The sequence below is a fragment of the Manihot esculenta genome, chromosome 13 (genome assembly GCF_001659605.2).
Source record: "Manihot esculenta cultivar AM560-2 chromosome 13, M.esculenta_v8, whole genome shotgun sequence".
NCBI lineage: Eukaryota > Viridiplantae > Streptophyta > Magnoliopsida > Malpighiales > Euphorbiaceae > Manihot > Manihot esculenta.
Window position 1 is genome coordinate 33,014,318 of NC_035173.2, and position 24,420 is coordinate 33,038,737.

The 24,420-nt window shown below is 35.0% G+C and overlaps 8 protein-coding genes across 13 annotated transcripts; 2 read left to right on the forward strand and 6 right to left on the reverse strand.

The window, feature by feature from the left end:
- Window positions 1-23,680, forward strand: LOC110629764. Of its 6 annotated transcripts, XM_043949535.1 has the most exons (9): window positions 2-305; window positions 672-1,589; window positions 1,973-2,142; window positions 2,917-4,299; window positions 4,388-4,493; window positions 11,443-11,620; window positions 15,918-16,091; window positions 21,202-21,380; window positions 21,725-23,680. In XM_043949535.1, the coding sequence occupies exon 9, from the start codon at window positions 22,699-22,701 to the stop codon at window positions 23,548-23,550; it is 852 nt and encodes a 283-aa protein (XP_043805470.1). In that variant the 5' UTR covers window positions 2-305; window positions 672-1,589; window positions 1,973-2,142; window positions 2,917-4,299; window positions 4,388-4,493; window positions 11,443-11,620; window positions 15,918-16,091; window positions 21,202-21,380; window positions 21,725-22,698; the 3' UTR covers window positions 23,551-23,680. The 6 variants fall into 6 exon arrangements, with proteins under 6 accessions (XP_043805471.1, XP_043805470.1, XP_043805473.1 ...); XM_043949536.1 differs by lacking the exon at window positions 11,443-11,620 and having other exon boundaries at window positions 1-305; XM_043949538.1 differs by lacking the exons at window positions 2,917-4,299; window positions 11,443-11,620.
- On the reverse strand, window positions 690-1,541 carry LOC110629760. Its single transcript, XM_021776870.2, has one exon. The coding sequence runs from the start codon at window positions 1,539-1,541 to the stop codon at window positions 690-692; it is 852 nt and encodes a 283-aa protein (XP_021632562.1).
- LOC110629287 lies at window positions 3,123-3,967 on the reverse strand. Its single transcript, XM_021776195.1, has 2 exons — window positions 3,591-3,967; window positions 3,123-3,477 (listed from the first exon to the last, which is right to left on the reverse strand). The coding sequence occupies exons 1-2, from the start codon at window positions 3,965-3,967 to the stop codon at window positions 3,123-3,125; spliced, it is 732 nt and encodes a 243-aa protein (XP_021631887.1).
- LOC110629288 lies at window positions 5,665-6,594 on the reverse strand. The gene has a single exon (XM_021776196.1). The coding sequence runs from the start codon at window positions 6,592-6,594 to the stop codon at window positions 5,665-5,667; it is 930 nt and encodes a 309-aa protein (XP_021631888.1).
- On the reverse strand, window positions 12,299-13,141 carry LOC110629289. Its single transcript, XM_021776197.2, has one exon. It carries the CDS (start codon window positions 13,139-13,141, stop codon window positions 12,299-12,301), a length of 843 nt encoding a protein of 280 aa, XP_021631889.1.
- LOC122721522 lies at window positions 14,674-15,521 on the reverse strand. Its single transcript, XM_043949378.1, has 2 exons — window positions 15,054-15,521; window positions 14,674-14,958 (listed from the first exon to the last, which is right to left on the reverse strand). The coding sequence occupies exons 1-2, from the start codon at window positions 15,519-15,521 to the stop codon at window positions 14,674-14,676; spliced, it is 753 nt and encodes a 250-aa protein (XP_043805313.1).
- On the reverse strand, window positions 17,998-19,071 carry LOC122721523. Its single transcript, XM_043949379.1, has 4 exons — window positions 19,065-19,071; window positions 18,571-18,854; window positions 18,306-18,497; window positions 17,998-18,204 (listed from the first exon to the last, which is right to left on the reverse strand). Exons 1-4 carry the CDS (start codon window positions 19,069-19,071, stop codon window positions 18,088-18,090), a joined length of 600 nt encoding a protein of 199 aa, XP_043805314.1. The 3' UTR covers window positions 17,998-18,087.
- LOC110629290 lies at window positions 19,796-20,638 on the forward strand. The gene has a single exon (XM_021776198.1). The coding sequence runs from the start codon at window positions 19,796-19,798 to the stop codon at window positions 20,636-20,638; it is 843 nt and encodes a 280-aa protein (XP_021631890.1).
- Window positions 23,681-24,420: the final 740 nt, after the last annotated feature.

The following is a 24,420-nucleotide window of genomic DNA, read 5'->3' on the forward strand; positions in this document are numbered from 1 at the left end:
TGAACCGAGGTTACTGAACTCAATTGGCGGCCCTTACTGGTTAAGAACTCTTCCCTCTACCGATCAGAACCCAACCAATTCATGATTACCCGCCATAGTGCATGTCCACGGGGCCGAACCGATGAAACCAGTTAGCTGACCGCAGAACCCACTGGCTCCTAACTGGGGACTAGCACATCTGTCCAGTCTATGATCCCAAACAACAATCTCTTCATCTGAAGTTCAGTTCCTTAAGTTGGTTTGAGTCTGCAACTGGATTATCTGGGTCGTTTGTTTCTCTCGATCATCCCCGATCAAAGCCTTCGGTACTTGCTTTCTCTGTTTGTGAAAAACCTTTCCTTTATCTCTGGATATGAAAACCCAATTGACCCAGTTCATCTTATTTTATTAATATTCATAATAACACTATACACCGACTGACATTATTTTCATGCACACAACTTGGTAACTATCTTGGTTATGGTATTGATATAGGCTGCTGCTTTATTGCAATTCAGTAGAGTTCATTCTATAGCTAGTGATTTTGATATGTTGAGAGGAGAGAGATAGCAGATTGATGGAAGTGTTTTGATTTTAGTATTCTTGGCATTGTATTTGTATTTCATTCTCTTATCTGTAAATATATCTACAATTTGGATAGTAACACTATGATACAAAATTGTGTTGGCCAGCTGATGGTAGCAGTGCTGCTAATGATTCAGAATGTTGAGAAGGGATACTCTGGTTTTCACCAATCGCCTATAGATGCTTTCCAGCTCCTCTTCTGCCTCTTTAATGCTTGACTCAAATGCTTCCAATTCTTTAAGAAGGTTTTGAAGTTGTGAAAGACTGATCTCTTTGCTTGACTTCAAGATGAGCAATTCAGCATCAATCTTCTCTGCTTCATTGACCTCAATTTCCACTTCACATGAGACGCGCTTGGTTTGCAATAATTTTGAGATGACAGACCAGCCAGTGGGCACTGATTTTGCCTTTGGCTCAGAAATGAAAGATAATATCGACTCAAACACCACAAGACCAATTGCTTGAACTCCTCTTAGCATGCTAATCATGTTCAGCAAATCAGAATTACTGTCCAAAACTGCTGTTGTGCAATTTCTCTCCTTTTTCTTCAAATTTTTTAGACATTTGCAAATTGCTTTATTCAGATTTTTTCTTGATGCCATATATGCATCAACTTCGCTTGTCAAGCCACAGTCTCTGCCTTTTCTTCTACGGATAGATAATTCAAACTCCTGAACACGTTCCTTCATCTGTGAGAAAAAGTCTCTTGTGGAATCACAAAAATCCAACAATTCCAGAGATCCATTCAATGCATTTTGTACATACTGGCTTTGCCTCTCAGGGGACAGAGTCTGTTGGGCTTGTGGCAGTTGAAGTAAATCATCAACACACTCGAGCAAATTCTTTAGGCCATTCAATTTGTGGCCTATTGATGAAGATTGTGATGCCTTCAACTTGTATAGCTGCTCCTCAATACTAACAGTTAGAGGATGAGATCTGGATGGGAAGCTGATTGAACGGAGATGACAAGCAGCCATTTGTTTCACTTCTAAAGAAGAAAGCCTACCAGGAATGTGAATATGCAGGTAGTCTTGTTTTCTGTTTAACCCACTCCATTGGGCATCTTATATATGTATTATGTAAGAGCAAAAGAAATAGGAATCAAGCTTCCTGATCTACATTAGCTGTCATGTGCTGAGTTTTGCTACTGTCCAAGCAATGTCTCAAGATTGTTGTGTTGTGATTAAGCAATCTGATTAAACAAGCACTTGATTATTGATTATAATATTGTCACAATAAATACCATGCCTCTGACGTTCCAATTCATTGAGATAACCATCAAAAAGCTATTTAAATAGCATGAAACTTGGAACCATGCTTGCATATTATGATTCTATTAACATAATCATAATAATAGTTTAATGTTATTATTTGATAAAGTTGTTTGGTCATTTGTTTACATGTGCAGAATTTGATGACCTTCAATAGAATATTAACATCCACAAGTAAGGTGCAGCTTCCTTCCCAGACAAACAAGAACTGATTATTGTTTTTTCATGTATTATCTGCACGCCATTGGACAATGAGATTCTCGACACTTGACAAACTCTAGCTGTGATGGCTGGTGTCTAGGAACAGGTAGAATCTTGACAGCCTCTTTTTGCTTTATATTAGGCACATTCTATGCATGGTGTAGATAAATAATTTATACTGAAATCATAGAAGAGATGATAAGAGTCTGGTTGACCAAAAGGGGACCATGATCCATCCATATTGCTGCAGAGAAAGTGAATCTGTCCTGTTTTTTCCCCAACCGTGGCAATAAGAAAAAGATGAGAGCAAAGTTTTGAAATGCACTCCATCTTTTTTAATTAAAGAAATGGCAATATGATCCTATTTTCATATAACTGAGTAACAAGGGTAGTATAAATAATTTAGTCATTTAATTAAATAAAAGAGATGCAGTGAAGTGTATTTATAAAATTAGATCCAATTGATTAAACGAAAACTCCTACAAAAAAATTCTATGGGCTTTTTAGTGATCAAGAAATTCTTTTGGTTTTATATTTCCAATACTTTAATTTAAGTCTTGACTATCAAGAAAATCTATATAATTTGGCTCTCATTAGCTTCTAGTCTGATCTGATTTGCTCCATTAACAGCATAACTAATTATTTTTAATGATCAAGAAAAGAAGCTATTGGATTTGAGACAAAATGCAATGGCATACACAAGAACATGTTTGTGCTCAAAATCTTTTGATTGGTGAAAAGGAAAATTCATTTTCTCTAAGAAATCATATACATGCATTTTTTTTCTAGTCAAGATGTCATGTAAATTCAACAAAATAACATAATTTGAACCTTTTCTTCTCTTTTTTCCTTTTGTTTTTCCTTTTTTTTTTGCCTGCAGTGAAGTGTGAAATTGCAATTGCATCTTGAATGGAATATGAAATTCTGAAGAGAATATATTTTTGAAGTGTGGAAGGCAAATTGATGGAAAAATGAGCAATCTTAACATGTTAGTATTGAATTCATTCTCTATCTGTACATATCTACAATTTGGAGTAGAACTCTATGAAACAAAATTGTGGTGAACAGTTGATTGAAGCAACACCACTAATGATTCAGAATGTTGAGAAGGGACACTCTGGTTTTCACCAATAGCCTATATAGGCATTCCAGCTCCTCTTCTGCCTCTTGCATGCTAGACTCAAATGCTTCCAAGTCTTTAAGAAGGCTTTGAATTTGGGAGAGACTGATGTCTTTGCTTGACTTCAGGATAAGCAATTCAGCATCAATCTTCTCTACTTCATTTTCTTCAGTTTCCACATCATATGAAACACGCTTCGACTGTAGCAATTTTGGGATTAGAAACCAGCCAGAGGGCAATGATTTTACCTTAGGCTGAGAAATGAAAGATAGGATTGACTTGAACATCACAAGACTAATTCTCTGAACTCCTCTTAGCATGCTGATCATGTTCTCCAAATTGGAGTCCAATGTTGTTATTGTAAAATGCATCTCCTTTTTCTTCAAGTTTCTTAGACACTTGCTAATTGCTTTGTTCAACTTCTTTCTAGATACCATGTATGCATCAACTTCTCTTGTGAAATAGAGTCTGTGCTTTTTCTTCTGCGGAGAGATAGTTCAAGTTCTTGCAAACATTCCTTCATCTGTGAGAATAAATCTCTTGTTGTATCACATATATCCAATAGCTCCAGAGATCCATTCACTGCGTCTCCTATGCACTGGTTTTGCCTCTCATTGGAGATTGTCTGTTGGACAAATGACAGTTGAAGAAAATCATCAACAGACTCGAATAAATTCTTTAGGCCATTCAATTTGTGTCCTATTGATGAGGTTTCTGATGTCCTCAACTTGCATAACTGCTCTTCAATGTTTACTCTTAGAGGATGAGATCTAGAAGGTAAGCTGATTGATCGGAGATGACTAGCTGCCATTTTTTTCCCTTCTATTGAGGAAAGCCTATAGAGAATTTGAATGTTGTAATGGTCTTGGCTGTTGTTCAAACCAACACATTGAACCTGTTATATATGGATGAGCAATCGATCATAAGAAGAATACCATCTTCTTGATCTACATTAGCTGTCATGTCCTGAGTTTTTGAGACAATCTTGGCAACCTTTTGTCTGTGCAGTGCTGTTGGTGAGCTGTGATTTAAAGAATTGGGCGATTATTGGTTAAGTATTGTTATACAAACTACAATTTCTGCGAGGTTCCAACATCGAGATCTCCAAGTAATTATATAGCATTGATCTTGAAGACAATGCATGTAATGACTCGATTAATATAACCAAATTATTAATTTAAAATGGCATTTGATTGGGTTGTTAATTTCCTGCTTTTGTTTGCATGTGCAGAAGCCGAAGGACTGCAATAAAAATACTCATCCACGAGCTGCAGCATGCAGTTTCATTAATAATTAATGAGGCTTCTGAACAACTCTCGCTGCCATGCGGTCCAGGGGTAAGTAGAATCTTGACAGTCTTGGTTTCTTTTGAATTCAGACACAGTCCATGGATGATGGAGATGTATAAATAGAAATTAAATTAATAATGCAACCACGCACAAAGGGGTTTAGCTTAGATGAATAAAATGTTATTAGAATTTGGAAGACCATAAGTGAAGCATGATCCACCTATATATGGCCGGATATGCAGTTTCCCTGGTTTTTCATTCAAATGAAACTGATGGAGAAGTAATCATAACTCCGCAGGCAATGGTGTGATTGGATTATTCATGCTTGCTTGCCTTGTGATAGAGACATTAGAGTAGTTATTCTCTGCCATTTGGAGTTAGCAACCCATTACAAATTTCATCACTATTTTTTTTGTAGAAAACTTTTTAGTATTGAAAATCAGCTTTTTTCATAAAAAAAAACCAGTAATTTAGAGAAACACTATGAATATAATTGAAGTGCTCAATTATATGAGTAAAAAAGAATGCAACAAAAGCCTATAGTACAATTCAAAATATGTACTACAAATTCAAAAATCAAAATTAATTAACAATTCAAGGGCTCAAATTAAATTGGAATGCATGGTATTATCATGGTTTTTTTATTGCTCTTGTAGTCGAGAATAATGGAAACAGGTTTGTGACGGCTGTATTATAATGGCAATGGCCTATCGCTATTCAAATTCTTTTGAATAATTTGCAAAGTTCATGATATGAAGTTCAATTCCTTGAGTGTGTTTGAGTCTGCAACTGGATTTGGATATATCAGTTGTTTGTTTCGCTGGATCAACACTGACCAAAAGCATCTGTACTTTTCTGTTTATTTTTTTTTACTCTTTATCTCTGGATATGAAATCCCATTATCCTAGTTCATCATATCCTGTTAATTCTCGCAATAAACTATACACGTACATTAAGTCATGCGTACGTAACTACGTATGTAGCTTGGATATGCTATTAATTGGGAATGATGTTTTGTAGCAATTCAGTAGTGTTTACTCTATTGATAATGATTTTGTTATGTTGAGAGGGGAGAGAAAGCAAATTGATGAAAATATTTTGCAATCTTAGTATTCTGGATTGAACTTCATTCTCTATCTGTATATATACAAATATATCTACAATTTGGTGTATAACTCTATGATACAAAATTGTGGTGAGCAGCTGATGGAAGCAATAGCTAATGATTCAGAATGTTGAGAAGGGAAACTCTGGTTTTCACCAATCGTCTATAGACGCATTCCAGATCCTCTTCTGCCTCTTTAATGCTCGACTCAAATGCTTCCAATTCTTTGAGAAGGTTTTGAAGTTGTGAAACTTTGATGTCTTTGCTTGACTTCAGGATAAGCAATTCAGCGTCTATCTTTTCAACTTCATTGACTTCAATTTCCACTTCACATGAAACACGCTTGGACTGCAGCAATTTTGGGATTACAAACCAGCCCGAGGACGATGATTTTACCTTGGGCTGAGAAATGAAAGATAAGATCGACTCAAACACCACAAGACTAATTTCTTGAACTCCTCTTAGCATGGTGATCATGTTCTCCAAATTGGAGTTATTGTCCAAGGTTGCTGTCGTGCAATTTTTCTCCTTTTTCTTCAAATTTCGTAAGCACTTGCAAATTGCTTTGTTCAACTTCTTTCTAGAGACCATGTATGCATCAACTTCTACTGTGAAGCTAGAGTCTGTGACTTTTCTTCTGCGTAGAGATAGTTCAAGTTCTTGCAAACATTCCTTCATCTGTGAAAACAAATCTCTTGTTGTATCACATATATCCAATAGCTCCAGAGATCCATTCATTGCATTTTCTATGGACTGGCTTTGCCTCTCATTGGAGATTGTCTGTTGGGCAAATGACAGTTGAAGAAAATCATCAACAGACTCAAACAAATTCTTCAGACCACTCAATTTGTGTCCTATTGATGAGTATTGTGATGCCCTCAACTTGCCCAACTGCTCCTCAATGTTTACTGCGAGAGGATGAGATCTAGAGGGTAAGCTGATAGATCGAAGATGAAAAGCTGCCATTTTCTCCCTTCTGCAGATGAAAGCCTCTAAAGAATTTGAATGGACTGGTGGTCTTGGCTGTTGCTTAGACCAACACATTGAAGCTGTTATATATATAGATGAGCAATAGATCATAAGAAGAACCACATCTTATTGATCTACATTAGCTGTCATGTCCTGAGTTTTGAGACAGTTCTGATAATGTCTCGTCAATGCGGTGTTTTGAGTGAGCAATGTGATTTAAATAAATTTGATGGTTATTGATTTAAAATATTGTTTATACAGAGTACCATGTCTCCATGGTTCCAACACACAGATCTCAAGTAATCATATAAAACTAATCTTGAATCCATGCATGTAATGGTTCTATTAAGATAATCAAATTAATAATTTAAAATCGGCATTTGATGGGGTTGGTCAATTTCCTGCTTTTGCTTGCATGTGCTGAAGCCTAAGGACTTGAATAAAAATAATCACGCCCACGAGCTGCAGGAGCTCTTGAACAACTCTCCCTGCCATGTGCTTGGCGTCCAGAACCAAGTAGAAACTTGACAGCCTTGGTTTCTTTTAAGATGCAGTCCATGGAGGATAGAGATTACAAATAAATTGTAATTAATAAATAATGGAACCATGCACACAGGAGGTGCTAGGAATTTGGTGGACCAATCCTGCTATATATGAAGTTTAGCTGATTTTTAATATGAAACTAACTGATAGAGAAGTAGGCAGAATTTTGCGAGCAATGGCTTGATTGTAGGAAGCTCAACGTGGTTGAATATTACTTTGATATGATAGGAAGAGCAAGAGGTGGGTTGTTCAAGCATACTTATCTGCTTTGTGCCAAAGAGATTAGAATAGCTATTCTCTATGATAATCTGCATATTAAACACTTAAATTTTGAGTTTTATTTTATTTAAAATAAGTGAATTTATTTGAGTTTTGATATTTTTGTAGGATAAGTAAGGATTAGAGAATAATAAGAGAAAGATCGTATTTGTGTTTGGATTATACATTCTGAAATTAAAAAGAGTGCCTTCTACGGTTGTTCAAGAATTAGAGTTAGTTAACGATCATTTCTTAACTAGTTTAAAAACTAAGAAAGAATTGGATATCTAAAATGTTTTTTATATCTGTAACTGTTTTATCAATAAATAATTTGAAATTATCTTTGCATCTGTCATCAACTAATATAACTGAAACTAAAATTGATCATTTGACTGAATTCATGTCATGTTAATTTTCTCTCTTAAATTTAATTGTTCTTCTTATTTGGTTAATTTAGTTTATTTTCTCATTGAAATAATTCTTATTTCCTTGCATTTAAAATTTTTCATTTTTATTTTTATTTTGCTTTTATTTACTCAATAAAATTACTTTCTGAAGAATTTTAGAAGAAATTTTTTATTTTATTCCAATTGAATTGATATTTACAAGGAGGTAGGTTTGAGTATTTATATACAAAGAATCCATTTAAATTAGAAATATTTATGATAAAAATAAAATCATAATTAGAATCCCAAAAATTTGAATCAAGCCTAATTAGGATCTCAAATATTTGAATCCTTCTAATTAGGAACCTTCTATGATGGTCAATACTCCCCCTCAAGTTGGTGCATAGATATTACACATGCCCAACTTGTAAAGTAAGGTGTGGTAGGTCTTGTTACTAAGTCCTTTGGTAAACACATCAAGTAGCTATTCATCGGAAGTCACATGATCTAATCTCAAGACACCATTTATTAACTTCTCTTTAATAAAGTGTCGATCAATCTTTATGTATTCCGTTCGGTCATATTGAACCGGATTGTGAGCTATACTTTGGCAGCTTTGTTGTCACAATACAAGAGGAGTTTGTCCCTCTCTAATAGTTTCAATTCATCCAACAATCTCTACAACCATAGGAGTTCACAGATACATTGTGCCATCGCTCTATATTCCGCCTCACTTTTTGCTTCTCCAAGTGTTAAGGTTTCATTCCACAAGTGTACAGTAATCACTAGTCGACCTTTTATCGTCAAGAGATCCAACTCAATCTACATCTGTAAATGCATGTATGCGAAGATGACCATATTTAAAGAATATGAGACTTGTTCTAGAAGCAAACTTCAAGTATCGCAAAATGCGAAAAACAGCTTGCATGTTAGACTTACGAAGATCATGCATAAACTGATTGACTAAGCTAACTGCATATGCTATGTCTGGTCAAGTATGAGAAAGATAAATCGGTCTGGTTACCAATTTCTGATATCTGTCAATATCCACTGATTCACCAATCTCTGCTTGTAGCTTGTGATTGCTCTCAATGGGAGTTTCTGCTAGTTTGCAACCTAACATACTAGTTTCTTCCAAAACATTCAGAATATATTTTCTCTGAAAAATAAAGATTTCCTTCTTTAACCTGACAACCTCGATTCCCAGGAAATATTGCAATTTTTCTAGATCTTTAACTTCGAATTCCTAAGCTAAAAGTTTTTTCAATTGAGTCATCTCTTCAATGTCATTCCCGTCATTACTATGTCATCAACATAAACTATGAGAAGAGTAATTTTACCTCTATGTTGATGACATAGTAATAACGGGGATGACACTGAAGAGATGACTCGGTTTAAAAAACTTTTAGCTCAGGAGTTTGAAATTAAAGATCTAGAAAAACCAAACTATGGGTGACTGTTTCAATCTAGACAAAGTTTTCTTTAGCTTGCACACCTTTTATTGTGTTTTTTCATCAGCAAATTCAGGAGAAATTTCCATATACAGTTCCTCCTCCAAGTCTCTATGAAAGAATGCATTTTTCACATCAAATTGTTGTAGATCCCAGTCAAGGTTGACAGCATAATATAACAATACTCTGATTAAGTTCATTTTAGCAGTAGGGACAAATATCTCCTGGTAATACGCTCCATAGGTTTGAGTGTATCCCTTGGTAACTAGTCTAACCTTGAATCTTTTAATTGATCTATCTGCTTTGTGTTTCACAGTGAAATCCCCTTTGCAGCCAACTGGTTTTTTTTCCAGGTGGAAGAGACATCAACTCTCGGTTCTCATTTTTAGCCAAGACTTTCATTTTTTTAATCATTGCTCTCTTCTAATTAGAATCTTTGAGAGTTTCCTTCTAATCCTGTGGGATAGACACAGAGGAAATAGACAAAACAAAAACTCTATAGGATAGAGAAACATAATCATAAGAGAGAAGGTTAGAAATAGAGTGCTTGTGCAAGATCGAACTCCTTTTTTTTGAACAATTGGTTTATTTAGATCATCAATGGGCTCAAAGTTTAAGGATTACTCATCAGATGGAGAAGAAGAAGATTCATAACATTGAGTAGGCTACACAATAGCTTTTTCTACTTCTAGTTTGTGTTTTCTTGAGTATCTCCTTAAATCTAGTTTATCCAGACACCCAATTTGATCACCAATAGTCTCTCCTGTATAATAATCTTTCCCTGTGTACTAGTCTCCTCTAGACTAAAACGTTTAGTAATAGTAATGATTAGAAATTAAAAAGTCTACTGATAAGAAATTAAAAAGTCATATATAAATTGTAATACTAAAGATAAAAAATTTATTTATTATGGAGATATTAATTAGTAATATTATTAAATATGAAAATATAACTTGAAAATAAAAATAAAAATAAAAATAAAATATATTAAGTGTGCTACTTGGCACAATATACAAATTTAAGAGAGCCACTTAGGTGTAATTATCTGAACCTAACTATGTCATTTGTCGATCTTTTCATAGCCTATTTTAGAACTCAACTTTATTTATATAGATAGATAGATCGATTTCTTAAGACATTTGCAAATTGCTTTCTTCAGCTTTTTTCTAGAAATCATGTATGCATCAACTTCGTCTCTCAAGCCACAGTCTCTGCCTTTTCTTCTACGAAGAGATAATTCAAGCTCCTGAACACATTCTTTCATCTGTGAGAAAAAGTCTCTTGTGGAATCACACAAATCCAACAGCTCCAGAGATCCATTCAATACATTTTCTACACACTGGCTTTGCCTCTCATGACAGAGAGTCTGTTGGGCATGTGGCAGTTGAAGCAAATCATCAACACACAAACAAATTTTTTAGGCCACTCAATTTGTGGCCTTTTGATGAAGACTGCGATGCCTTCAACTTGCATAGCTGCTCCTCAATCTTAGAATAGGAGAAGAAAACAGAGGAGAGAAGTGAAGTAACAAGAGAGAAAAAAATTTTTCAAATAGCATATCATTCAAGACTTGATCAGCTTTCCATTATACAAAGTAAAGATATGGAAAAATAATTTTATCAGTACAAATTTTCAACTAACAGCTACCCAATACAAAAGAAAACCACAAAAGTAGCTGCTGACTTTCTTGCTATAATCAAGTCCCTGTTCTACTAACTTTTTACTGACTAAAGTAAAATTCAAGAAATTATATTTCAGTTGATTTCCAGAAATTCAGGTCTTCATGTTCAGAGGGAAACTCAACTACTGTCACTCAATACTAACAGTTAGAGGATGAGATCTGGATGGTAAACTGATTGAACGAAGATGACAAGCAGCTTTTTTTTTTTTTTGGCTTCTTGAAGAAAACCTACCAAGAATGTGAGTGTACAGGTGGTCTTGGTTGCTGTTTAACCCAATCAATTGAACATCTTATATATGCAAGAGCACCAGAAATAGGAATCCATCTTCCTGACCTGCATTAGCTGTCATGTGCTGAGTTTTGCTACTGTCCCAGCAATGTCTCAACAATGTTATGCTGTGATTAAGGAATATGATTAAAAAAAATTATTATAATATCGTCACAACAAATACCATGTGCCTCAAGGTCCCAAGGCACTGTGATAACCATCAAATTATGTAGTATTAAACTTGAAAGCGTGCATATGATGATTTTACTTAGATAACAATAATAATAATTGTTTGACATTGTGATTGATGAAGTTGTTTGGTGTTTGCATGTGCAGAATCTGACAAACTTCGGTAAAATATTAACATCCATGTGCAAGATGCAGCTTCCTTTCTAGACAAACAAGAACCTGCACATTGTTGTTGTTGTTTTCATATATTTTCTGCATGCCAATGGATGATGAGACTCTCGAGCCTTAAGCAACTCTGGTTGTGATGCCTGGTGTCTGTGAACAGGTAGAATCTTGACAACATCTGTTTTGCTTAAATTAAGCACATACCACGCATGGTGTAGATAAATAAATTAATAACCCAATCATAGAGGAGATGATAAAGTCTGGTTGGCCAAAAGGGAAAGCATGATCCACCTATATTGCTGCAGATCAAGTTTAGCTGTCCTTTTTCCTGAACCAAGTAATGAGAGAAAGATGCTGAACATTTTTAAAATGCACTCCATCTTTTTTCTTTTAATTAAATAAATGGCAATGTTGTCCTCACTTTGATATGATTAAATAACAAGTCAAGTATGGATAATATAGTCATTAATTAAACAAAAAAAGATAGAATGAGGTGCATTTAAGAAATTTACATCCAATTTATTAAACTAAAACTCCTATAGAGAAATTCCTAGGACTCTAATGATCAAGAAATTCTATTGGTTTATATTTGCAATGCTTTGATTGAAGTCTTGACTATCAAGAAAATCTGTTTACGCTTATTAGCTTGTACGCTGATTTACTCCATCAACAGCAAAAATAATTAGTTTTAAACGATCAAGAAAAGGCAAATTGATGTGACGTTTGCAATCTTAACGTGTTCGTATTAAATTTCATTCTCTATCTGTACATATATCAACAATTTGCAGTATAATTTATGATACAAAATTGTGTTGGGCAGTTGATGGAAGCAAGGACACTAATGATTCAGAATGTTGAGTAGGGATACTCTGGTTTTCACCAATCGCCTATAGATGCATTCCAGCTCCTCTTCTGCCTCTTTCATGCTTGACTCAAATGCTTCCAATTCTTTAAGAAGTTTTTGAAGTTGTGAAAGACTGATGTCTTTGCTTGATTTCAGGCTAAGCAATTCAGCACCAATCTTCTCTGCTTCATTGGCTTCAATTTCCACTTTACATGAAACACGCTTGGACTGCAGCAATTTTGGGATTGCAAACCAGCCAGGGGGTGATGATCTTACCTTTGGCTGAGAAATGAAAGATAAGATCGACTCGAACATTACAAGACTAATTTCTTGAACTTCTCTTAGCATGCTGATCATATTATCCAAATTGGAGTTATTTTCCAGGGTTGCTGTAGTGCAATTCCTCTCCTTTTTCTTCAAATTTCTTAGATACTTGCAAATTGCTTTGTTCAACTTCTTTCTCGAGACCATGTATGCATCAACTTCACTTGTCAAGCTAGAGTTTCTTCTGCGCAGAGATAGTTCAAGTTCTTGCAAACACTCGTTCATCTGTGAAAATAAATCCCTTGTTGTATCACATATATCCAATAGCTCCATAGATCCATTTATTGCATTTTCTACGGACTGGCTTTGCCTCTCATTGGAGATAGTCTGTTGGACAAATGACAGTTGAAGAAAATCATCAACAGACTCGAACAAATTCTTCAGCCCACTCAATTTGTGCCCTATTGATGAGGATTCTGGTGCCCTTAACTTGCACAACTGCTCCTCAATGTTTACTGTTAGAGGATGAGATCTAGAAGGTAAGCTGATTGAACGGAGATGACAAGCTGCCATTTTTTTTCCCTTCTACTGAGGAAAGCCTATAGAGAATTTGAATCTAGAAATGGTCTTGGCTGTTGTTCAAACCAACACATTGAACCTGTTATATATAGATAAGCAATCAATCATAAGAAGAATCTCATCTTCTTGATCTACATTAGCTGTCATGTCCTCCGTTTTGGGGCAGTCCTGGCAATTTCTCAATGCGATGTTGAGTAGGGAATTTGATTTAGACAATTTCGCCAGCAAAATATTATTATGCAAAGTGCCATGTCTCCAAGGTTCCAACACACAGATCTCCAGGTAATTATTTATCATTCATCTTGAATCAATGCATGTAATGATTCAATTAAGATTATCAGATTAATAATTTAAAATGGGTATTTGATGGGGTTGTTAATTTCCTGCTTTTGTTTGCATGTGCAAAAGCCAAAGAACTGTAATAAAAATACACACCCGCGAGCTGCGACATGAAGTTGAATTAATAATTAGGCTCTTGAACAACTCTCGCTGCCATGCCTGTTGTCCAGGAGCAAGTAGAATCTGGACAGCCTTGTTTTCTTTTAAATTTGGACATAGACCAAGGAGGAGGAGATTAATAAATTGCAATTAAATAAATAATGCAACCATGTACACAGGAGACCATAAGAATTTGTAAACCACGTATGAAGCATGATCCATCTTTATGTGAAGTTTAGCTGATTTTTCGTATGAAACAAACCATAAGAATTAGGGTAATGACTTCGTAATTGCAATATGTAGTGCATCTTCAAATATATTCAAATTACATGTCGAAATCATTAGTAGTTCACCCAAATTTACCCAAATCGAAAATAAAATTTACCATTTTTTATGGGAATCAGTTTCCATTTCTAATCATGGCAATCACGTGGAGCTTAAATGGGCTAATGGCTTTATTCATAGCTTCATTTCAGGTAAATAGGTTGTCCCTTATGATCGTAACATCCTACATCGTAAGTTCCTTTCAATTTCCTTGAGTGGGTTTGAGTCTGCAGCTAGATTTGCATATATCGATTGTTTGTATAGCTGGATCAACCCCGAACAAAGCCTTCGGTACTGCTTTATATCTTTTCATGTTTTGATATGAAAACCCAATTGTCCTAGTTCATTATATCCTGTTAATTTTCACAATAATACTATACGCACACATTACTTTGATCCACAAATCACCACGTATATCTCGGATATGCTGTTAGTTTAGAATGATGCTTTATTGCAATTCAGTAGTGGTTATTCTATAGCTTGCGACTTTCTTCATCTTCTCATGATACTTAAACATGAGTGTTTAATCTCCTGAACTGAACAACATACACTTTTGAACTCTTTCATACTGGAGTAGAATATAAAATTCTGAACATAGAATTTAGTATTTTGAGAGGAAAGAGAAAGCAAATTGATGGAAATATTATGAATCTTAGTATTCTGGCATTGAATTTCATTCTTTTATCTGTACATATATCTACAATTTGGAGTATAATTCTATGATACAAAATTGTGCTGGGCAGCTGATGGAAGCAGCTCCCCTATTAATTCAGAATGTTGAGAAGGGATACTCTGGTTTTCACTAATCGCCTATAGATGCATTCCAGTTCCTCTTCTGCCTCTTTATTGCTTGACTCAAATGCTTCCAATTCTTTGAGAAGATTCTCAAGTTGTGAAAGACTGATGTCTTTGCTTGACTTCAGGATAAGCAATTCACCATCAATCTTCTCTACTTCATTGACTTCGATTTCCACTTTACATGGGACACGCTTGGTTTGCAATAATTTTGAGATGACAGACCAGCCTGATGGCTTTGATTTTGCCATTGGCTGAGAAAGGAAAGATAAGATCGACTCAAACACCACAAGACTAATTTCTTCAACTCCTCTTAGCATGCTGATCATGTTCAGCAAATCAGAGTTACTATCCAAAACTGTTGTTGTGCAATTCCTCTCCTTTTCTTCAAATCTTTTAGATATTTGCAAATTGCTTTGTTCAACCTTTTTCTAGATACCATGTATGCATCAACTTCGCCTGTCAAGCCAGAGTCTCTTCCTTTTCTTCTACGGAGAGATAATTCAAGCTCTTGAACACATTCCTTCATCTGTGAGACAAAGTCTCTTGTGGAATCACATAATTCCAATAACTCCAGAGATCCATTCAATGCATTTTCTACACACTGCCTTTGCATCTCATGGGAGAGAGTCTGTTGGGCATGTGGCAGTTGAAGCAAATCATCAACACACTCGAACAAATTCTTTATACCACTCAATTTGTGGGCTATTGATGGAGAATGTGATGCCTTCAACTTGTATATCTGCTTCTCAATACTAACAGTGAGAGGATGAGATGTGGATGGCAAACTGTTTGAACGGAGATGACAAGCAGCCATTTTTTCCCTTTTGTTGTAGAAAACCTACCAAGAATGTGAGTGTACAGGTGGTCTTGGTTGCTGTTTAACCCACTTCATTAAGCATCTTATATATGTAAGAGCACTAGAAATAAGAATCCATCTTCCTGATCTACATTAGTTGTCATGTGCTGAGTTTTGCTACTGTCCCAACAATGTCTCAATATTGTTGTGCTCTGATTAAGGAATATGTTTAAAAAATACTTGATAAATGATTATAATATTGTCACAACAAATACCATGCAAGGCGCTGTGATAACAATCAAATTATGTAGCATTAAACTTGAAACCATGCTTGTACTTTATGATTCTTTTTAGATAATCATAATAATTGTTTACATTGTGATTTGATCAAGTTGTTGGTGTTTGCATGTGCAGAATCTGATGAACTTCAGTAAAATATTAACGTCTACAGGCAAGATGCAGCTTCCTTCCCAGACAAACAAGAACCTGCACATTATTGTTCTTTTCATATAATTTCTGCATGCCAATGGATGATGAGACTCTTGACCCTTAAGCAACTTGGCTGTGATGCCTGGTGTCTGTGAGCAGGTAGAATCTTGACAACCTCTGCTTCCTTTTAAATTAGGCAGATTCCATGCATGATGTACATAAATAAATTACTAATGCAATCATAGAGGAGATGCTAAGAGTCTGGTTGACCAGAAAGGAAGCATGATCCACCTATATTGCTGCAGATGAAGTTTAGCTGTCCTTTTTCCTGAACCAAGCAATGAGAGAGAGATGAGGAAAATTTTTAAAATGCACTCCATCTTTTTTTTTTTTTAATTGAAGTTATGGCAACTTCAATTTGATATGAGTAAATAACAAGGGAAGTATAGATCATTTAGTCATTTAATTAAACAAAAAAAGATGAAGTGGAGTGCATTTTAAGAAATTTTGATCCAATTGATTAAACTAAAACTCCTATAAAGAAACTCCGTGGCTTTTTTAATAATTATCGTTTGATGTGAATTGAAATATATTATTTTTATTTTTGTAATAAAACAAGAAACAATTGGGCTATGTAATTATACAGAGATTACAAGACCTTGTTAAGGCAATTCCTAAGAATTTTTTATCAATCAATTAATATCAATTAGACTATGATTTTAATTATGTATAGATTATGAAGGGTTGAAATTAATTTTTGTAATATAACTCATTTTTAATGTATTAAATATATATTTCAAATTATGTCCTAACAATTTCATATGTTCTATATTTATCACTATGCTATCTAAGTGGTCCACTAACAATTTCATCCTGTTTAGGAGGAAGTAAAATCTTGACAGCATTGTTTTTATCTAAATTAGACACAGTCCAAGGTGCTGATGACAATCTGGTTTGCCAACAGTGAAGCATGATCCACCTGTATGACTAAAGATCAGTTTATTTAATTTCTTTATTTCCAGTTAATTTTGCAAGAATTTAATTCAATAAATTTTTTCAACCAGTTCAGTTTTTCTTAACTTAAAAGAAATAATTTTAGAAAAGAAATCAAAATCATGTATGATTTTGTTGGTTTTTTGGGAAGAGAGGAGAATAAGAGTGTGAATGAGACTTAAAATGGTGTATTGATTTTATTAATCAGTTGGTATTTATGCATAACCAAGTAATTGAAAATTCAAATGAGATCATATATAATTTTGAATTTTAAACTCAAAAATCTGAACAAAATAATTTAAAACTAACTTATTGGATTTAGCCAAACAATCATAATTCAAAATTTGAAGACTAAGTCAATATTTTAACACTCCTTAACTTAGGAGCTGTAAATTTTGAATATTATGAATTGTACCTCTACCAGCTCTTGAATATGAACGTGAATTTCAATATGGTTGTGAACTTGATTGTGAGCGGAGAATTTCCTTCTCTGTTCTTGAACATGAGCGGAGAATTTCCTTCTCCTAGCATTGGATGTTAATGGAGAATTTTAGTATTCTCCTGAATATTTCTGGCTTGCTCTTACTATGGCATGAATTAGTGGATTTGTTGTGTTTTTTGGATTTGGCTTGATTTCTTTTGTTCATATGGCTTTTTTTCTGGATCTTCCATTGTAAGAAAATTGATGTGATACCGATTGTTAGTTTTTTGGATGAGAGGAGAACAAGAGTGTGGATGAGATTTAAAATGGTCTACTGATTTTATTAATCTTTTGGTATTTATTAATCTTTTGGTATTTTGTGATCCCAACAATGAGAGAAAACATAAGAGCAATACAAGTGAAGAAAACTTAAAGCTCTCATAGATCGTCAGTTTTGCAATATTTTAATTTGATAGAGAATTTCAGGACATACCTATGCATCATATCAAGAAATCCTGTGAAGTGTTTTCCCTTACCTATGAGATGCTAAGTAAATTAGTATCATTTTTAGCCCACTGCATTGAAGCATAAACTCATCAGGAGACCATATATGATGAGATAAAATAGACAGCAAATTTGGGGAATCACGTTGAAGAAAAGTATGTCAGTATTTACTTGGATTTACTTGTCTATGTATGGTGCATACAACAGGGGTCAAAATTGAATGATACAAAATTGTGTTCACTGGTTCAGAATATTGAGAAGGGAAACTCGGATGTTCACCAATCTTCTATAAATACACTCCAACCCTCCACTGCTTCCTGAAGATTTGAATCCAATGCCTCTAGTCCTTTCAAAACATTATGCACCTGGTTGATGTCTTTGCTTGACTTCAAGACATGCAATTCAGCATCTAGCTTTTCGATTTCACTGGCTTGAATCTCTCCTTCGGATGATACACGCTTGGATTGTATGATTTTTGAGACCAGAAACCAGCCTGAGAGCTTTGAGTTTGCGCTGGACTGAGAAATGAAAGATAAGATAGGCTCCAACACTGCAAGACTAGTTTCCTCAGCTGCTTTTAGAATGTTAATCATGTTCACCATATCAGAATTGTCACTGAAAGTTGTTGTGCAATTGTTTTCCTGCCTCTTCAAATTCCTTAGATATTTGCAGATCACTTTATTCAATTCTTTTCTAGATACCATGTATGCATCAACTTCATTCAAGCCAAACTCTCCGCGTCTTGTTCTTCGGGAGAGATGATTCAAGCCCCTGAAAGCATTCCCTCATTTGTGACAAAATATCTTTTGTGGTGTTGCACATATCCAGCAATTTCAAAGATACACTCAATGCCTCCTCTACACATTGGCTTTGCTGCTCATGAGAATGAGATTGTTGGGAGAGTAGACAATCATCAACAGAGTTGTACAACTTTTTCAAGCCAGCCACTTTTTGGCCAATTGACGAGAATTGTGATGTCTTCAACTTGCATCTGCTTCTCAAGACTTAAAATTAGAGGATGAGATCTACGAGGGCAAGATGAGATCTAGAGGGCAAGCTAATTGAACGGAGATGAAAAGAAACCATTTTACTTTTCTGCCGAAGAATAACCTGTCAAAAATATGAAAGAAGTGGTCTTGCTGTTTAAGACACCCTATGCATATATGGAAAAGTAATAGAGCATAAGCATTCCCATCCTTCCGGATCTATATTACCTGTCATGCTCCAAGTTTTTCAGACAGTCCTGCCAATTTTTCATTATTTGTCTTGCTACAATAATTAACAGTAATCCTATTAAAGTTCAGCTAAAGTTCATATATATAGGCGGATCATGCTTCCCTTATGAGCTACCAAATTCTTATCACCTCCACTGTGCACGGTTGCACTATTTGCTTTATTTTAAATTTATTGATCTCCATCCTCCAAGCACTGCATCTGAATTTAAAAGAAGCCAAGGCTGTCATGATTCTACTTGCTCCTGGACACCAGGCACACGGTGGCAAGAGTTGTTCAAGAGCTCCTGCAGCTTGTGGGCGTGATTATTTTTATTGCAGTTCTTAGGCTTCAGCACATGCAAACAAAAGAGGAAATTAACAACCCCATCAAGTACCCATTTTAAATTATTAATTTTGATTATCTTAATAGAATTATTGCATGCATTAATTCAAGATTAATGTTATATAATTTTCTTGAAGATCTGTGTGTTGGAACCATGGAAACATTGCACTTTGTAAAACAATATTTTAAACCATGTTGCTTACTCTTGCTAGGACTGTCTCAAAACTCAGGACATGACAGCTAATGTAGATCAAGAATATGGGATCCTTCCTTCTTATGATCTATTGCTCATCTATATATAACAGGTTCAATGTGATGGTCTAAACAACAGCCAAGAAAACCAGTAAATTCAAATTCTTTATAGGCTTTCATCTATAGAAGTGAGAAAATGGCAGTGTTTCATCTCCGATCAATCAGCTTACCTTCTAGATCTCATCCTCTAGCAGTAAACATTGAGGAGCAGTTATGCAAGTTGAGAGCATCACAATCCTCATCAATAGGACACAAATTGAGTGGCCTAAAGAATTTGTTCGAGTCCGTTGATGATTTTCTTCAACTTTCATTTGCCCAACGGACTATCTCCCATGACAGGCAAAGCCAGTCCTTAGAAAATGCAATGAATGGATCTCTGGAGCTATTGGATATATGTGATACAACAAGAGATTTGTTTTCACAGATGAAGGAATGTTTGCAAGAACTTGAACTATCTCTGCGCAGAAGAAACTCTAGCTTGACAAGAGAAGTTGATGCATACATGCTCTCTAGAAAGAAGTTGAACAAAGCAATTTGCAAGTGCTTAAGAAATTTGAAGAAAAAGGAGAGGAATTGCACAACAGCAACCTTGGAAAATAACTCCAATTTGGAGAATATGATCAGCATGCTAAGAGAAGTTCAAAAAATTAGTCTTGTAGCGTTCGAGTCTATCTTATCTTTCATTTCTCAGCCTAAGGTAAAATCATCACCCTCTGGCTGGTTTGCAATCCCAAAATTGCTGCAGCCCAAGCGTGTTTCATATGAAGTGGAAATTGAAGTGAATGAAGCAGAGAAGATTGATGCTGAATTGCTTCACCTGAAATCAAGCAAAGACATCAATATTTCACAACTTCAGAATCTTCTCAAAGAATTGGAAGCATTTGAATCAAGCATTAAAGAGGCAGAAGAGGAGCTGGAATGCATCTATAGGCGAATGGTGAAAACCAGAGTATCCCTTCTCAACATTCTGAATCATTAGTGGCGTTGCTACCATCAACTGCCCATCACAATTTTGTGACATAGAGTTATACTCCAAATTGTAGATAAATGTACAGATAGAGAATGAAATTCAATGCCAGAATATAGGATTGAAAATATTTCCATCAATTTGATTTCTCTTTCCTCTCAACATAACAAAACTATCAACAGAATAAACACTACTGAATTGCTATAATTCATCACTCTAAATTAATATCATATCCAAGATATAGGCTGAAGTCCAATTCCTTTAAATGAATACACATACTAAAAGTAGCACAAGAACAAGAGCCTCCACCAAACAAAAAAATTTTGCTTTCTCCTTGCAGGTTCCTTTTTTTGGGCAAGAGCCTTTGCTCCTGTCACTCCATTGACCTTCCCTTGCCCCTTCTGATGGGATGAGGCTTACCTTCCCTCAATCTATCTATGAGCATCTCTCTCCTTACTAGATTAGGGTGTAAATTTTGATTTGTTTATGTTTTCTTACACCTGAGATTGTTGTTGTGAGAATTGGCTAAGAGCTGCTTGGTTTTTTAATGGTTATTCTTTCTTTCCTCTCTGAAGGTTTGCTTTACTGGGACTACTACGAAAACACGAAACTTATGCTTCTCGCAGTCTTAATCTAGTGAAGGGGTTTAAACAGCAAGTATTTATCGGCAGTAGTTTGCGGCTCTCAAACGAACTTAAAAGGATTGACAGAGTGAAGAAGATTACCAAATTCGTGAAATTGAAGATGAGACAACGTGAGAAGATTGAAACCATAAAAACGTGCCATGAAAAATATATATATATATATATATATAAAAGTCAAATTAAACCTCTGTTCATATGAAAAATAATTTATATTTAAAAAATATTTTTTATAAAAAAATATTTTCTAATAAAATAATTTATTTTTTGTTACTTAGATATAATTTAAAAATAAAATATATTAATAAATTTATATTATTATATATAATGGTATTAATAAAATTTTCAAAATGAAGAAAATTACTTTCATTCCTTAAAAAAAACACATTTTACTTAAAAATTACTTAATTTTCTTTATAACCAAAATAATATTTTCTGTTGTTGATCAATTTTACAGGTGACCTAAATGAAAATATGCATGAGATAAACGGACCATAAATATCTCCTCCCACTTTTATAATAGCCCAAGTGAAGCTCCCAGTCACTAAACAAACCCCTGAAAACTGCTTACGAAGGGAGGATTTTCATGGGGATTATTAAGCTCTCACAAGGCTGGTTGTTAGCAATGTGCGATTACAACACATTACCCCATACTAAGCTAAACAATGTGTTCGTTAGTCACGGCCATATTAGACACGATTGACACTCTACTGATTACTTCTCCATCAGTTTGTTTCATATGAAATATCAGCTAAACCTCATCTATATGTGGATCATGCTTCCCTTATTGTCTACAAATTCTTATCGCCTCCTGTGCGCATGGATGCATTATTTATTTAATTACAATTTATTAATCTCCATCCTCCACGGTCTGTGTCTGAAAATTAGAAGAAACCAAGGCTGCCAAGATTCTTCCTGCTCCTCCTGGACACCAGGGAAATGAGAGTGGTTCAAGAGCATTATCATTGATGTAACTTCATCCTGCAGCTCGTGGGTGTGAGTATTTTTTTTATTCCAATCCTTAAGCCTCTGCACATGCAAACAAAAGCAGGAAATTAACAACCCAATCAAATAGCCATTTTAAATTAATTTGATTATCTTAATAGAATAATTACACGCAGGGATTCAAGCTTAATGTTATCTAATCACTCTGAGCTCTCTGTGTTGGAACCTTGTGGAACAATACTTTAATCAATAATCGCGAATTTCTTTAAATCAAATTGCTCACTCACAACACTGCTTTGACGAGACATTGCTAGGACAGTCTCAAAATTGAGGACAAGACAACTAATGTAGATCAAGAACATGGGATTCTTCTTATTATCAGTTCATCAACTATATATAATAGGTTCAATATGGGGGTTCAAATAATAGATAAGATCACCAGTACATTCAAATTCTTTGTAGGCTTTCATTTTCAGAAGAAAAAAAATGGCATCTTGTCATATCCGATCAATAAGCTTACCTTCTAGATCTCATCCTCTAACAGTGAACATTGAGGAGCAGTTGTGCAAGTTAAACGCATCGCAATCCTCATCAATAGAGCACAAATTGAGTGGCCTAAAGAATTTGTTCAAGTCTGTTGATGATATTCTTGAACTGTCACTTGCCCAACGGACAATCTCCAGTGAGAGGCAAAGCCATTCCGTGGAAAATGCAATAAATGGATCTCTAGAGCTATTGGATATATGTGATACAACAAGAGATTTATTTTCACAGATGAAGGAATGTTTGCAAGAACTTGAACTATCTCTGCGCAGAAGAAAAGGCGGAGACTCTAGCTTCACAAGTGAAGTTGATGCACACATGGTCTCTAGAAAGAAGTTGAACAAAGCAATTAGCAAGTGTCTAAGAAATTTGAAGAAAAAGGAGAGGAATTTCACAGCAGCAACCTTGGACAATAATTCTAATTTGGAGAACATGATCAGCTTGCTAAGTACTGTTCAAGAAATTAGTCTTGTCATGTTCGAGTCTATCTTATCCTTCGTTTCTCAGCCCAAGGTAAAATCATTGCCCTCTAGCTGGCTCGTAATCCCAAAATTGCTGCAGTCCAAGCGTATTTCATGTGAAGTGGAAATCGAATTGAATGCAGTAGAGAAAATTGATGCTGAATTGCTTATCCTGAAGTCAAGCAATGACATCAATCTTTCACAACTTCAAAAACTTCTGAAAGGATTGGAGACTTTGGAGTCGAGCATTCAAAAAGCAGAAGAGGAACTTGAATGCATCTATAGGCGTTTGGTTAAAATCAGAGTTTCCCTTCTGAACATTCAGAATCATTAATGGCATAGCTTCCATGAGCTAGCCAAAAATTTTGTAGCTTATATAGAGGTTTAACCTATATTGTAGATATGTACACAGATAGAGAATGAAACTCAATACTACTGATAGAATTGCAAATATTTCCATCAAATTGCCTTGCCTACCCTGAAAATTCGTTCCATTCGGAATATTTTATATCTTCGTCAAGATGCAGTCACAATTTTACATGAGATCTTGACTACAAATTGAGATTCTTAGTCAAGTTAAATTAAAGTATTGCAAATATAAAACTTTTTTCATCATTAAAACACAGAGAATTTCTTTATTGGAGTTTCAGTCTAATCAATTGGATTTAAATTTCTTAAAGCACTCACTTCGGTTCCTTCGTTTAATTAAATGACAATATTATCTACACTTTCCTTGTTATTCAATCATATGAAAGTGATGATAATATTTCGACTTCTTTAATTTAAAAAAAAAAAGACGGAGTGCATTTTAAAAATTTTCATCTCGTCTTTCTCTGAGTGTTTGGTTCAGGAGGAAGGAGGGCAGCAAAAACTTGATCTGCAGCCGTATAGGTGGATCATGCTTCCTTTCTGGTCAACCAGACTTATCATCTCCTCTATGATTGCATTATTAATTTATTTATCTTCATTATGCATGCAGTGTGCCTAATTTAAAAGGAAACAGAGGCTGTCAAGATTCTACCTGTTCCCAGACACCAGGCATCACAGCTAGCGTTGCCCAAGAGTTGAGAGTCTCATTATTCATTGGCATGCAGAAAATATATGAAAACAATAATGTGCAGTTCTGTCTTGGAAGGAAGCTGCATCTTGCTCGTGGATGTTAAAATTTTATTGAAGTTCGTCAGATTCTGCACATGCAAACAAC

Coding starts and splice junctions, on each gene's coding strand:
- LOC110629290 (XM_021776198.1), top strand. CDS start 19,796: ATGGCAGTGTTTCATCTCCGATCAATCAGCTTACCTTCTAGATCTCAT.
- LOC110629764 (XM_043949536.1), top strand. CDS start 22,699: ATGGCATCTTGTCATATCCGATCAATAAGCTTACCTTCTAGATCTCAT.
- LOC110629760 (XM_021776870.2), bottom strand. CDS start 1,541: ATGGCTGCTTGTCATCTCCGTTCAATCAGCTTCCCATCCAGATCTCAT.
- LOC122721523 (XM_043949379.1), bottom strand. Junction 18,498..18,570: donor CGCGGAGAGTTTGGCTTGAA/TGAAGTTGATGC, acceptor AGGAATTTGAAG/AGGCAGGAAAACAATTGCAC. Junction 18,205..18,305: donor AAATCATACAATCCAAGCGT/GTATCATCCGAA, acceptor GGTGCATAATGT/TTTGAAAGGACTAGAGGCAT.
- LOC110629288 (XM_021776196.1), bottom strand. CDS start 6,594: ATGTGTTGGTCTAAGCAACAGCCAAGACCACCAGTCCATTCAAATTCT.
- LOC110629287 (XM_021776195.1), bottom strand. CDS start 3,967: ATGGCAGCTAGTCATCTCCGATCAATCAGCTTACCTTCTAGATCTCAT. Junction 3,478..3,590: donor GAGAAGTTGATGCATACATG/GTATCTAGAAAG, acceptor GAACATGATCAG/CATGCTAAGAGGAGTTCAGA.
- LOC122721522 (XM_043949378.1), bottom strand. CDS start 15,521: ATGGCTGCTTGTCATCTCCGTTCAAACAGTTTGCCATCCACATCTCAT. Junction 14,959..15,053: donor CACAACAACAGTTTTGGATA/GTAACTCTGATT, acceptor TTCCTTTCTCAG/CCAATGGCAAAATCAAAGCC.
- LOC110629289 (XM_021776197.2), bottom strand. CDS start 13,141: ATGGCAGCTTGTCATCTCCGTTCAATCAGCTTACCTTCTAGATCTCAT.